Source organism: Phocoena sinus, chromosome 19, assembly GCF_008692025.1.
Source record: "Phocoena sinus isolate mPhoSin1 chromosome 19, mPhoSin1.pri, whole genome shotgun sequence".
Taxonomy (NCBI): domain Eukaryota; kingdom Metazoa; phylum Chordata; class Mammalia; order Artiodactyla; family Phocoenidae; genus Phocoena; species Phocoena sinus.
This window is the reverse complement of record NC_045781.1, coordinates 55,015,689-55,028,597: the sequence shown is the minus strand read 5'-3', so window position 1 is coordinate 55,028,597 and position 12,909 is coordinate 55,015,689. Positions and strand designations below refer to the sequence as shown.

General features: G+C 48.1%; 2 protein-coding genes across 8 annotated transcripts in view; one reads left to right on the top strand and one right to left on the bottom strand.

The window, feature by feature from the left end:
- Positions 1-8,240, top strand: part of MEAK7 (MTOR associated protein, eak-7 homolog) — a 49,212-nt gene extending 40,972 nt beyond the window's left edge. For 3 of the 4 annotated variants that reach the window (XM_032612281.1, XM_032612274.1, XM_032612276.1), the window contains 2 exons: positions 6,011-6,194; positions 6,856-6,951. The gene's annotated coding sequence lies outside the window, so the exon portion shown is untranslated. Of the gene's footprint in view, positions 1-6,010; positions 6,195-6,855; positions 6,952-8,209 lie in introns of those variants that run through there. The other variant, XM_032612277.1, reaches the window with a different exon arrangement.
- Positions 6,804-12,909, bottom strand: part of ATP2C2 (ATPase secretory pathway Ca2+ transporting 2) — a 77,432-nt gene continuing 71,326 nt past the window's right edge. The window contains exons 22-27 of one of the 4 annotated variants that reach the window (XM_032612273.1): positions 12,728-12,796; positions 12,535-12,651; positions 11,182-11,329; positions 8,878-8,976; positions 8,649-8,790; positions 6,804-7,188 (exon numbers count right to left, since the gene is read on the bottom strand). In XM_032612273.1, the coding sequence (XP_032468164.1) occupies positions 7,070-7,188; positions 8,649-8,790; positions 8,878-8,976; positions 11,182-11,329; positions 12,535-12,651; positions 12,728-12,796 (694 nt within the window). In that variant the 3' untranslated portion in view covers positions 6,804-7,069. Of the gene's footprint in view, positions 7,189-8,466; positions 8,977-11,181; positions 11,330-12,534; positions 12,652-12,727; positions 12,797-12,909 lie in introns of those variants that run through there. The other 3 variants (XM_032612271.1, XM_032612272.1, XM_032612270.1) reach the window with 3 other exon arrangements.

Genomic DNA, 12,909 nt, shown 5'->3' with positions numbered 1-12,909 from the left:
TATTTATTTATTTTTGGCTGCATTGGGTCTTCATTGCTGTGCGTGGGCTTTCTCTAGTTGCAGTGAGCGGGGGCTACTCTCGTTGCGGTGTGCAGACTTCTCATTGCAGTGGCTTCTCTTGTTGCAGAGGATGGGCTTAAATAGTTGTGACATGCAGGCTCAGTAGTTGTGGCGCACGGGCTTAGTTGCTCCGTGGCATGTGGGATCTTCCCGAACTGGGGCATGAACCCGTGTCCCCTGCATTGGCAGGTGGACTCTCAACCACTGCGCCACCAGGGAAGCCCGAAACTGTCACTCTTAATGTGTTCATTCAGTTGGCCTATGTTTAGTGTTTTTGTGGCAGTGTGTATAAATGAGTTGGTCTGTGGTTTCTTGTTTTGTTTTGGTCAGATTTTATGTTAAGTCACGCTTTAAAATTGTGCTGGCCTTACAAAAATAATTTAGAATCTTTCTTTCTTCCAGGTTCTAGAAAATGCAAATGATAGGAGTTCCTTAAAGTTTGGGTAGAATCCATCTGGGTATTTCTTGGTTTGGTGGTGGAGGGAAGGGGTTAATTATTGATAACCTTATGCTTTTTTTTTTTTTTTAATCATCTGGGTTGTCTGAAATCTCTGCTGGGATCAGTTTTGATGATTTTTTATATTTCTTAGTAAATTTTCCCCATCATTTAAGTCTTCAAATTAATTTACATAGATTGAAATTTTTCGTAGTTGTAGATTTTTTTCTGTTGTTTTCCTTTCATTTTTTCCCCTAGGTTAGGTTCTACCAATTTTGTTTTGTAGTTAATATTGTTTTTATATTATTTTTGCTGCTTTTTTATATCTATTTTTCATTTTCATTTTTTGAGTTGATTATTAAATGACTAAATAAAAAGAGAGTAAATGAGAATATATGGGGCTACTACTTTTTTTCTGTGAGCTCTGCTTTACCTTGTGGCGTGACCATTGCATTTACAGATTCTGATTGGCGTGTGTGTGACGAGCTTCCAGGTTTTCTGTAGTTCCGTTTTGATTTTTTCTTGGGCCTAAGAGTTTTACAATTTTGGTGTGCTAGAGAATTTCTCCACAGCTTCTTTTGTGGGGTTTTTTTTTTTTTTTTTTTTTTTTTTTTTTTGCAGTACATGGGCCTCTCACTGTTGTGGCCTCTCCCGTTGCGGAGCACAGGCTCTGGATGCGCAGGCCCAGCGGCCACGGCTCACGGGCCCAGCTGTTCCACGGCATGTGGGATCCTCCTGGACCAGGGCACAAACCCGTATCCCCCACATCGGCAGGTGGACTCCCAACCACTGCGCCACCAGGGAAGCCTCTTTTGTGGTTTTGTCGAACAGTGATTAGAGAGGTCGACTGTATCACATCTACTTCCTGGAATCAGTCGAGGTTTCAGTGGTGTCCTTACACGGCAGGTTAGTGATGAGTGAGGTCACCTGTATCTACTTTTTGAGATCAATTTATTTCCTTCTTGTGGTCAGTTAAGAGTCTCTTAGTGAAGTTTCTGTGTTTTTCCTGAATTTCCTCTACTGTGCTCTATGAATTTGGATGTTGTGTTGGTACATACCCAGGCCTATTAGATTTTCGGTGGTGGTTATGTCTTATTAAATTCCCTTCTTTGTCTCACTGAATGCTTTTGGCCTGGATTTTAAAAATCTCATCTGACATTAGTAGTGTCACCCCTGTTGCGTGTGTTGTTGTCTGCATTTGCCTGGTATATTTTTGCTCAATTTTTTTTGAGTCTTTTTTTTTCCTTGAACTTTATTTTGAAATAATTTTAGATTGACATAGAAGTTGTAAAAATAGTGCAGAGTTCCTGTGTACCCATTACCCAGCTTCCCCCAATGAAAACATCTTAAATAACCACAGACCAAATGATCAAAACCAGAAAATCAGAGTTAATGCAGTACTATGAACTAAACAGTTCAAACCTTATGTGAATTTTACCAGTTTTTCCATAGTACCTGATTTGAGGCCTACTTGAAGTTAAGGGCACGGTCCTCCAGATAGCAAAGTCTACCCAAGGCTTCTGAAACCAATTGCAAGTTCAGGGAATTCCCCAAACCACCCTCAGGTTGGATAACTTGCTTAAAAAAAAACAAATTCATGGAAACCTATCATACTGATGGTCATATTTATTACAGGGAAAGGATACAAATGAGAACCAGACAAAGGGAAGATTCTGGGAGGGTTCAAAACACAGAGCCTCTGGTTGTCCTCTTTCTGTGAGTCCTTCTAGAGAATCACTGAGCCTGAGGGTAGTCTTGGGGACCCCTGCCACAAGTTGTATGAAATTTTATTACACATGTATATCAGTGAAACCACCACTACAATTGGGATACAGAACTGTCCCATCACCCCCAAACTCCTTCAGGTTCTCCCTCGATAGTCACACCCTCTTAATCCTACCCTTAGCAACCTCAAATCCATTTTCCATCATTATAATTTTGTCACCTTGGGGATCTCTGTAAATGGAACCATTTAGTATGTAACCTTTTAAGACTGGATACTATCACTCAGCATAATACCCATGAGATCCATCCAAGTTGTTCTGTGTATGTTCCTTCTCATTGCTGGGGAGAATTCCAGTGTATGGTTGTACCAGTTTCTTTATCTGTTCACCCTCTTAAGGACATTTGGGTTACTTCTAAGATTTGGCTCTTGTAAATAAACCTGCCATGAACTTTCATGCACAGATTTTTGTGTGATGTCATCTTTAGGGCCAATACCTAGGAGCAGGATTGATGGTTCACATGCTAAGTGTATGTTAAAGTTTACAGGATGTTGCCAAGTTCTCCAGAGAGGCTGTAGCATTTACATCTGCATCAGCAACATATAAGAGTTCCAGATGCTGTGCATCCTTGTCATCACTTAGTATTGTCAGTATTTTATTTTAGCCACTTTAATAGGTGTGTAGTGTATCTCATTGTGGGTTAAGGTTGCCTTTCCCTACTGGTTAATGATGTTGAACATCTTTTCTTGTGCTTACTTACCATGGGTATGTCCTCTTTGGTGAAGACTCAGTTCAAGACTTCTGCCCTTTTTCTAAAATTGAACTGTTAAATTTTGAGATGTAAAAAATATTCTGGCTCCAAGTCCTTTGTTAGATATGATTTGAAAATGTTTTTCTTTCAGTGTGTAGGTTCTAAAAAATTCTCTTAATTGTAACTTTCATGAGTAAAAGTTTTTAAATTTGTGAAATTCAATTTATCAGTTTTTCTTTTCCTTTACAGATAGTACTTTTGGTGTCACGTCTAAGAACTCTTTGCCTAATCCTCAATTCCAAAGATTTTCTCTTTTGTTTTCTTCTATGGTTTGGTCTATTGCCCATTTTTGGTTAATTTTTGTAGAAAGTATAAGAGTTTCTTTTTTGCTATGGATGTCCAGTTGTTGCAGCACATTTGTTGAAATGAATATTTTTTCTCCCTTGAATTGCTGTTGGCTTTTTGTCAAAAATAAATTGGCTATACTTGTGTGGGACTATTTCTGGACTCTATCCTGACATTGATCTGTGTGTCTGTTACTTTACCAGTATTGCCCTGTCTTGATTACTGTAGCTATATAGTAAGTCTTAAAACCAGGAAATATGTTTCTTCCAACTTTCTGCCTCTTTTTCAGAATTGTTTTAGCTATTTTATAGTTCCTTTGTCTTTTCATATAAATTTTAGAATAAGATTGTCTATGTCTTAAAAAAAGATCCTGCTGAGATTTTGATAGAAATGGTGTTAAATTTATAGACCAATTTAGGGAGAACTGATATCTTTACTATATTGAGCCTTCCAAGGCATGAACACAGTATGTCTCCCCGTTGTTTTAGGTTTTCTCTGATTTCTTTCATTGGCATTTTGTAGTTTGCAGCACACAAACAGATCCTAAACATGTTTTGTTAGTTTAAGTATTTCAATTTGCTTCATTGTAAATGTGTATTATGTTTAAAATTTCAGTTTCCAATTGTTCATTGCTAGTATATAGAAATACCAGTGATTTTTTGGTTAATCTTGTATCTGTGGCTTCCCTAAACTCACTTATTGGTTCTGGAAAGGTTTTTGTGTTTAGATTCCTTGGGAGTTTCTACATACACAGTGTCATGTGAATAGGGACAGTTTTATTTTCCCTTTAAATCTCTTTTCCAGTGCCTTTTAATTTTCTTTTCTTGCCATATCGCACTGACTAGGAATTCCAGTATTATGCTGAGTAGGAGTGGTGAGGCTGGACATCTTTGCCTTGCTCTTAATGTTATGGGGGAAGCATTCAGTCTTTCATCATTAAGTATGATGTTGACTATAGGGTTTTTTGTTTTTTATTTTTTCTAGATACTTTTCATTTGGTTCAAGAAGTTTCCTTCTATTCCTAGTTCACTGAGTTTTTATCATGAATGGGGTTTGAATGTTATGAATGCTTTTCCTGCTTCAATTGATACGATCATGTGGTTTTCCTTCTCTAGACTATTAATATGGTGGATTGCATTGAATATTGACCTGGCTTTTCATTCTTGGATTAATCCCACTTGCTCATGGTGTCTTGTACTCTTTATATACGGCTGGATCCAATTTGCTAATATTTCATTGAGGATTCTTGTCTCTGTGTTCATGAGGGATGTTGGTCTGTGGTACTGCATTTGTATGGTTTTGATATCAGGGTAATGTTGGCTTCATAAAATGGTTTGAGAAGTGTTCCCTCCTCTAATTTCCTGGAAGGGATTGTGCAGGATTGTTATTTCTTTAAACGTTTAGTAAAATTTACCAGTGAAACCATCTGGCTTTGGTGATTTCCTTTTCGGGGGACGGTTTTAATGATAACGTCAGTGTCTTTGCTAGTTATACAACTACTCAGATTATGTATTATTTCATCTTCAGTGAGTTTTAGAAGTTTGTGGTTTTCAAGGAGTCGGTTTATTTCATCTAACTTGAGTTTAAGTGCATAAAGTTGTTCCTGGTGTTCCTTTATTTTGGGAATATCTTGAGGGATCTGTATGATATACCATCTCTCATTCCTAATATTGGTAGTTTGTATCTTTTTTTCCCTTGGATGAACCTCTAGCAAGATTGACACTTCCATTGATTTTGTCAAAGAACTGGTTTTCTTTTTTTTTTTTCTATTTTTGCCTTTGACTTCATTGTTTTCTGCTCTTTCTTTACTGTCTTTATTTTGGTGAACGGCCCCCTGCTGTTGATGGGTGGAGTTCTATAAAAATAAATGGAGCTAAGCTGCTTAATGGTCCTGTTTTCTCTATTACATCCTTGACGAGAAGAGCGTCTTCACTTGCATGCAGTCCAGTCGATCCAGTATATATAACACTTAGTGGCTAGCTCTTTGTGTCTTATTTGGTAAAAAGTTACCTATCCCTATTTTTTCTTTCAAAAGCTTTACTGTTTTACCTTTTACATTTGCAGGTTATCCTGGCTTGTTCTGTATGGTATAAGTAAGGGTTAAGAATACTTTTTTGTTGTTTCTATTGCAAGTATCAATTGACCCTAGTTATTTTTACTATTTTTTTTTTTTTTTAATGAGAAACCTATTGCTTGGGCCAGCAATTTGCTGAAGAAGCCTGAAAAGGGAGGGAGCCGCAGGGAGTGTCCCTGACTCAGAGAGAAGCTCCGTAGCAGGCTGTGTGTGTGTGACGTTATTTGGCCTTTACATCTAGGCAGTCGCTAAAGGTTGGTAGCTGTGGGCAGTTATCACCCCTGCCCCAAAGGGGTCTTCTCCAGCCAGCCCCTTCCCTCTTCTTGTGGGGATGGCTTATGTGTGTGTCTCCTCATTTACCTCTGGTGTCACTTGGGGCCAAGGAGCCTAGTGAGGCTGTGAATCTTACTTTGGAGGAACGTGGGCTTTGCCTGGGAGCTTCCGGGGTCCACTTTGACCTTCTTCGCTCTGTCTGGCCTGGGTGTTACCACCCGGGGCAGCCTGTCTCACAGCTCCTGTGGCTGGATGAAGTGATTCACTTTTGTGTGTCAGTTTGGCTAGGCCATGGTGCCTAGATGTCTCTGGGATTTTTTAGATGTGATTAACATTTCAACCAGTAGACTCTGAATGAAGCAGATGACCATCGTGTGGGCGGGCCTCATTCCGATCAGTTGAAGGCTAGAAGACTGAGGTCCCCAAGAAGAAAGGAACCCAGACCCGAGCCCTGCAGTACCAGCTCCTTCCTGAGGCTCCAGCCTGTCGGCCAGCGCTGGAAATGTCGGACTCCCTGGCCCCGACAGTCACGTAAGCCAACTTCTTAACACAACCGTCCTTCTCTTTCTCTCCTCTCCATCCTGTTGGTTCGATTTCTCTGGAAAGTCCTGCGTCAGGGGTGGGTTATAGCTGTGGCCTCATTTCATGAAAGATGGAGTTGCATTTCTGGTTCTCCGTGGTGGTTTTTGCCTGGCCACAGACATCCCTGCTCTGCCATCTTTCAGCTGGAAGGGCGGACACGTGTTAAGAACAGTCTTGGGGCCAGTGGGAAAGAAGCCTCAGGCTGGGCGGACATATCCCGGTTCCTGATTCTGGAGGGAAAGGCCACGCCTTGTTCAGCCTCAAAAGCCGAGGCCTTTGCTTAGGCTGTTCAGGATGTGACTGCCTCTTGCCACATACGTGGTCATGAACGTGAGGTTGTGCGTTTCCCACCCGGCCATGTGTAGGAAAGGGCTGATTAAATCCATCAAAATAGTCATCATTAAAAATACGAAAGCCCCCGTTTTACGGATGAGGAGATGGGGCCTCAGTGGGCAGCGTGACCAGAAGCCTGGGTCCTGCCCTCTCCCCCACCCCCGTCTTCCCATCGTACCAGGGGCTGCACGGCACCAAGCTATGGCACAGATATGTAGCCAGACGTGGTTAATAAAAATCATTGTGATTTAATAAATAGTGAGGTGTTTCTGTGCAGGTCCTTCGCTGTTTGTCCCAGGGCCTGGCGGGACACAGTGGTGGATGGACGCAAGGCTGAGCCCAAGCTCCCCGCCGGTTTCCCAGGAACAGCCAGGTGAGTGACCTGACGCCACGGTGTCCTGAAAGCACCTCTCGGAAGAGGTGGGGCAGGGGGAGGGCCACAGTCACATAAAAATATAAATTCAGGGGAATTTTACATGGGTCGGGGTCCACTATACATCTTCCTGGTGGATCTGGGCTTTCTGGGCTCTGGAGCAGAATTTTTCACATAGTTTGAAGAGCTCTGACAAAATGAACACGGAGGAGGCCAATCCAGTTAAAAGCAGTAGATCTGCCAACAGGTGAGGAGAGAAAGAGGTCAGAGAGCGCAAGCTGGCCCCTCTGGTCCCCAGCCCTGTGCTGCCGAGCACTGGAGCCCAGGGGGCCGTGGAGTTCCGTTCCCTGTGCTTGGCTCGTTCCAAGTCACAGAGGCGAGGGGCCAGGACCCGGGAGCCGAGAACCAGACTTTCCACTGTCCTGAGGGGGCAGAGATTTCCCCAGCCCAGCATCCAAAACGCTGCAGAGCCAGCTCCACCAGGACCAGCTGGTCTTCGCAGGCAGCTCAGAGCTGGGGGGCGGGCAGGCTGCAAGCCTCAGCTGTAAGGAGACCCTTCCTTGGGCAGACGCCCCGGCCACGGCTCAGGCTCCCAGTCCCGCCCGACTCCAGCTCGTTCTGACCCCTACGTTCTCCCCCCGAGCCTTTTCTGGGCTCCCTGCTGTCAACGATGCGTGACGGACGTAGTGCCCGGCGCAGGCCCTGCACTTCCTTTAGACTTGGGAAGCTTCCTGAATTCCCAGTGGATGGAAACATCTGTAAAAAACCATTTTTAGGTTTTTTTCCTTTCTCCGTACCCTCAGGAACCCTGCCTTTTAGATTTTTGGGGAAGGAGAAGCGGAGGGTCCCCAGTCCTGCCCAAAGGTCTTCAGTGCCCTTGTCTCCACCACCTCGGAGGCTGCTGAGCATTTCATGATCCTGGGATGTGCCCCGCCCTGTGCTCTGCCTTGGAGGCTGCCCTGGGGGGCTGCCTCCCCAGCCCCCTCACCCTCTGGCTCCCCGGTGGGGTCTGGGATTGCCGATGGAAAGCTGGGTCGGCGGTCGCCCTGGTGCTCTCCCTGCACTGCTGCTCTCCAGGCCACCTCCTCCCACTTCTGGTCCCCGTCAGCACCGTTTCAGGCAGGGAAGGCCAAGCCACCCGGCGCAGCTTCCGAAGAGAAGCCTGCTGCAGATGCGGGGCAGTCCCCGGGGTGCCCCACGTGGCATGTGTGCTTGGGGCCCAGACAGCTGTGGTCATTGCATGTGGCCCTTTGGGCAGGAACTACCAGCTGGTCCACTCCCGCCTCCAGGTAAGTGGGTCCCAGGGACACAGGCCCTGTTCAAACCCCAACAGGGTAACCGTACTCCTAAGCTGGGGCAGCACATCACAGGCTGAGCCCAGACTGTGGTCCAGCCTGGCGCTGCCCCTGGGCCTCACCGTCCCTGCTCTGAGCCTCCTGCTGTGGGGAGGGGGTGGGCCAGGACATGGAGACCCCTGTGCCCTCCCCTGACTCCTAGCAGGTGCCTCCGTGTTTCCCGCCTTCTCCACTCCCCCCATCACGTCGCCCCCTCCTACCCAGTGCAGATGTCCAGGAACGAGCCCAGTCCTTTGGGGACAGGATGGCCCCACGCGGGGACTTTACGCCCCGGAAAGGTCTGCAGCTGCCCCGTGCATGCGGTGAGGACGGCTGCGGTCCGGGGTGACCCCTCCCACTCACCGAGCGCCCCCAGGTTCTCCGTCTGGAAGACCTTCTGCAGAGGCGGCAGGTATATCACCGCTAGCTGCCCCAGGACAGACCCGAGCACGGAGTAGAGGAACGTGCGGTTCCTGAGGAAGCCGATCTCGGATATCAGCTTGGTCTGCGGAGAAGAAGGGCACGGTTGGGACACAGGAGCCGCCCAGAGACGAGAGCCGGAAAAGCGTGAGCTGGCGCGGCAGGGGCTCACCTGGGAGCGGCAGGTCAAGGCGTTGAAGAGGTCGAAGAGCACGAAACAGGTGAAGGTCATGGTTGTGGTGCGCGGGGTGCTTGCCTTGTCTTCGGGCATCTGGAACACGAGTGCACGGGGTGAGAAGGTGCAGGGGAGGCGGGGACCCCGTCCTCAGGACCCCTGTGTGAGAGCTGACAGATCTGTGCCTCTCTCCCCTGCCTGGATGAGCACAAGCGCTGGACAAAGGCAGGGGCCTCTTCCACCTCCCTGGCCATTGAGGATGCAAGAGCCCAGCTGCTCCTCGGGGGTGGTGTGGGGAACACCTGAGAAAAACAGAGCTGGGGGCTGTCCGGCGCCCCATCCCCGCTCCCGCACACGGGCGAGCTGGGGTTTAAACGCCTGGACGATCACCTGCCTAATTCTCTATCTAGCTCACCAGCCGTGTCAGCATAGGGGCTGCCTGAAGCTGCAGGCCATGGAAAGGTGACGCATAGTAAGATCCCCTACAGTGAGAACAGACGGCCTCTTCAGTAAGTGGTGCTGGGAAAACAACTGGACAGCTACATGTAAAAGAATGAAATTAGAACACTCCCTAACCATACACAAAAATAAACTCCAGATGGATTAAAGACCTAAATGTAAGGCCAGACACTATAAAACCCCTAGAGGAAAACACAGGCAGAACACTCGGACATAAATCAGAGAAATATCTTCTTTGATCCACCTCCTAGAGTAATGAAAATGAAAGACAACCCACAGAATGCGAGACAATATTTGCAAACGAGGCAACTGACAAGGGCTTAATCTCCAAAATATATAAACAGCTCATACAGCTCAATATCAACAGAACCCAGTCAAAAAATGGGCAGAAGATCTAAATAGACATTTCTCCAGAGAAGACATACAGATGGCCAAAAAGTGCATAAAAAGATGCTCAACATCACTAATTATTAGAGAAGTGCAAACCAAAACTGTAAGAGATAACACCCCACACCGGTCAGAATGGCCATCATCTAAAAGCCTACAACAATAAATGCTGGAGAGGGTGTGGAGAAAAGGGAACCTTCCTCCACTGTTGGTGGGAATGCAAACTGGTAGAGCCACTATGGAGAACAGTAGGGAGGTTCCTTAAAAAACTAAAAATCAAATTACCCAGACAAAGCTATAATTCTGAAAGATACTTGCACCCCTATGTTCACAGCAGCACTACTTACAAAAGCCAAAACACGGACGCAGCCTCAACGTCCATCAACAGAGGAAAGCATAAAGAAGAGATGGTATATACATACAATGGAATACTACTCAGCCAGAAAAAAGAATGAAATAATGCTACCTGCAGCAACGTGGATGGACCTGGAGCTTATCATACTAAGTGAAGTAAGCCAGACAAAGACAAATATATGCTATCACTTATATGTGGAGTCTAAAAACGGAAAATGATACAAATGAACTTATTTACAAAACAGACTCACAGACTTTGAAAACAAACTTATGGTTACTAAAGGGGAATCGCTGGCAGGGAAGATAGATTGGGAGTTTGGGATTAATTTATACACACTACTACTACATGTAAATAATCAACAAGGACCTACTGGGTAGCACAGGGAACTCAGTATTCTGTAATAACCTATAAGGAAAAAGATTCTGAAAAAGAATGGATACATGTATATGTATACCTGAATCACCTTGCTGTACACCTGAAACTAACACAACATTGTAAATCAACTCTACCCCAATATAAAATAAAAATTAAATAAAAAATAAGATCTCGGGCTTCCCTGGTGGCGCAGTGGTTGAGAGTCCGCCTGCTGATGCAGGGGACACGGGTTCGTGCCCCGGTCTGGGAGGATCCCACATGCCGCGGAGCGGCTGGGCCCGTGAGCCATGGCCGCTGAGCCTGCACGTCCAGAGCCTGTGCTCCGCAACGGGAGAGGCCGCAACAGTGAGAGGCCGGCATACCGCAAAAAAAAAAAAAAAAAATCTCCCAAATAGTCACCTCCTGAGAATAAGACAGGAGTTTCTTTTACTAGTTGTCAGATTGTTTCCTGGGGATAATACAAAGCAGGAGATGCACTGTGTCCCATTTAGGAAAAAAATCTGCCGCCTTTTCTCTGCCTGTGAGGCCTCACGTCCCTTCCACCCGGTCCCACCTCTGCAGCGTCAGCTTGCAGTCCCTCCCCCTCGCTCTGCTGCCCCCTCCGCTGCACGTGTGTTTGTCTCCCCCGGCCACGGCACCTGCGCCCCTGGGGGCCGGGACCACACCCCTGCCCCGCGTCTGCCACCACACAGACCCGCTGGCCAAGCCCATGAGGACTCCCCCACCTCTTTCCAGAAGATGAAGAGGGTCCCGCTGATGATGGTGGCGGCCGACAGGAGGATCTTCAGGATGAGGGCTCTGCCGAGTATCGTGTCCTTGATGTCCCGTGGCGGCTGCCTGAGGGTGTCCCTGTCGACCGGCTCTACCCCCAAGCTGCTCGGAACAAAACCGGACGCTTTGAACTAAACCACTGAAAAGACGTGCAGTGGTTAAATGCGCGAGGCCACCCGGCAAAGTGACGCACAAGGGTCCACATCGAAGGCCTGGACGGGCGTGGGCAGTGCCTCCAGGTTGTTCCCCGGCCCCTCCTGCCTCACGTCCTCTGCTCCGCCGCCACAGCCTGGACCCCACCGGCAGCCCAGCAGCTCCACCGCCCTCCCGCATCCCCAGCCATGAGTGCGGTGACAGAAGACCATGTCTGTGGCTGACCACGTGGTCCTGAATGGTGCCCGGTCATTCCCCGTCACCTCGGAGGCCCCCGCCCCCAGCTCGGACCTGGCCTCATCCGAGCTGGCCTGGAGAAATGGGATCCAGGCCCTGCCCACTGAAGAGCCCCCCAGCAACTGAGGGGACCTGCCTTCAGCCAACTCAAAGGCAGCGGGATCGGGGCTAGGCCCGCAGTGGATGGTGTGGGGCACCAAGGAGGGAGCAGGCTGGGGGACGCCCACGCTGGGCAGATACGGCTGGGGTCCAGCTTTGCTCGCGGCCCCGTTCCCAGGGAGAGCACGCATAAGAGGTGGCCCTCTCGCTGGGCGTGTGGGGGGGGGGAGCAAAGCCGTCACCGGTGGTGATTAGATTAATAACAATTCAGCTGCACCGAGAGCAACACCCGCTGTGTGCTCAGACACAGGGAAGTGCCTCGCTCGCTCACACCGGCCTCCCTGCCTCCAGAGCCCATCCTTCCTCCTGCATCATTCATTCCGTTAGCCTCACGCTCCCTCCTCATTCACCCAGCCAATGACGTCCTGAGCACCTAGTGTGTGCCGGGCACCATTGTAGGAGTCAGGGATCCTGCAGGGAACAAAAAAACCTTGCCCCCAGGAAGCTGACATCCTAAAGAGGAGATGGATTATGATCAGATAAACAAGGAAATATGTTCCCCTCTAGGCAAAAATAAAGCAGGGTAAGGTGACTGGGAGGGAGGAGGCTGCTGCTAGAGAAATCAGGGAGGACTTCTTGGAGGCAGTGACCTGAATGAAGAGAGGGCTCGAGCCATGCAGGTAGCTCAGGGAGAGCATTCCAGGCAGAGGAGCAGAAAGTTCATCGTCCCCCTGCCCGCCCACCAGACGCCTCCTCCTGTGCCTGGTGCATCCCCCTTGCCGTCTCCCCTGCACGCTCCTGCCAGCCCGCTGCCTTACCTCTGCGCTGGCGGCCCATCCATGATGATGTTGATCCACAGGATCTGCATAGCATTGAGGGGACTGGGCAGGTTGCACACGGTGGACAGAGTGATGAGGCTCAAGGCCGAGATGCTCCTGCAGGGCACACACAGGGCACTGTCACGAGCTGCTCCCAGACCTGGCACACGGGGGGAAGCCGGCCTCGACTTACGTGCTCAGCTGAAATCGGACAAAGTTCTTGATGTTATGAAAAATCCCCTTGCCTTCCTCCACCGCATTCCTGCAAGAGAGGAGAAAGCATTTATTCACCAAGACGGCCGGGAGAAAAGGGTCAGCCAGCTCCCGTCACCTGCTAAAGGAAGCGACGGTGTCACCAAAGGTCACGTTTCTCCT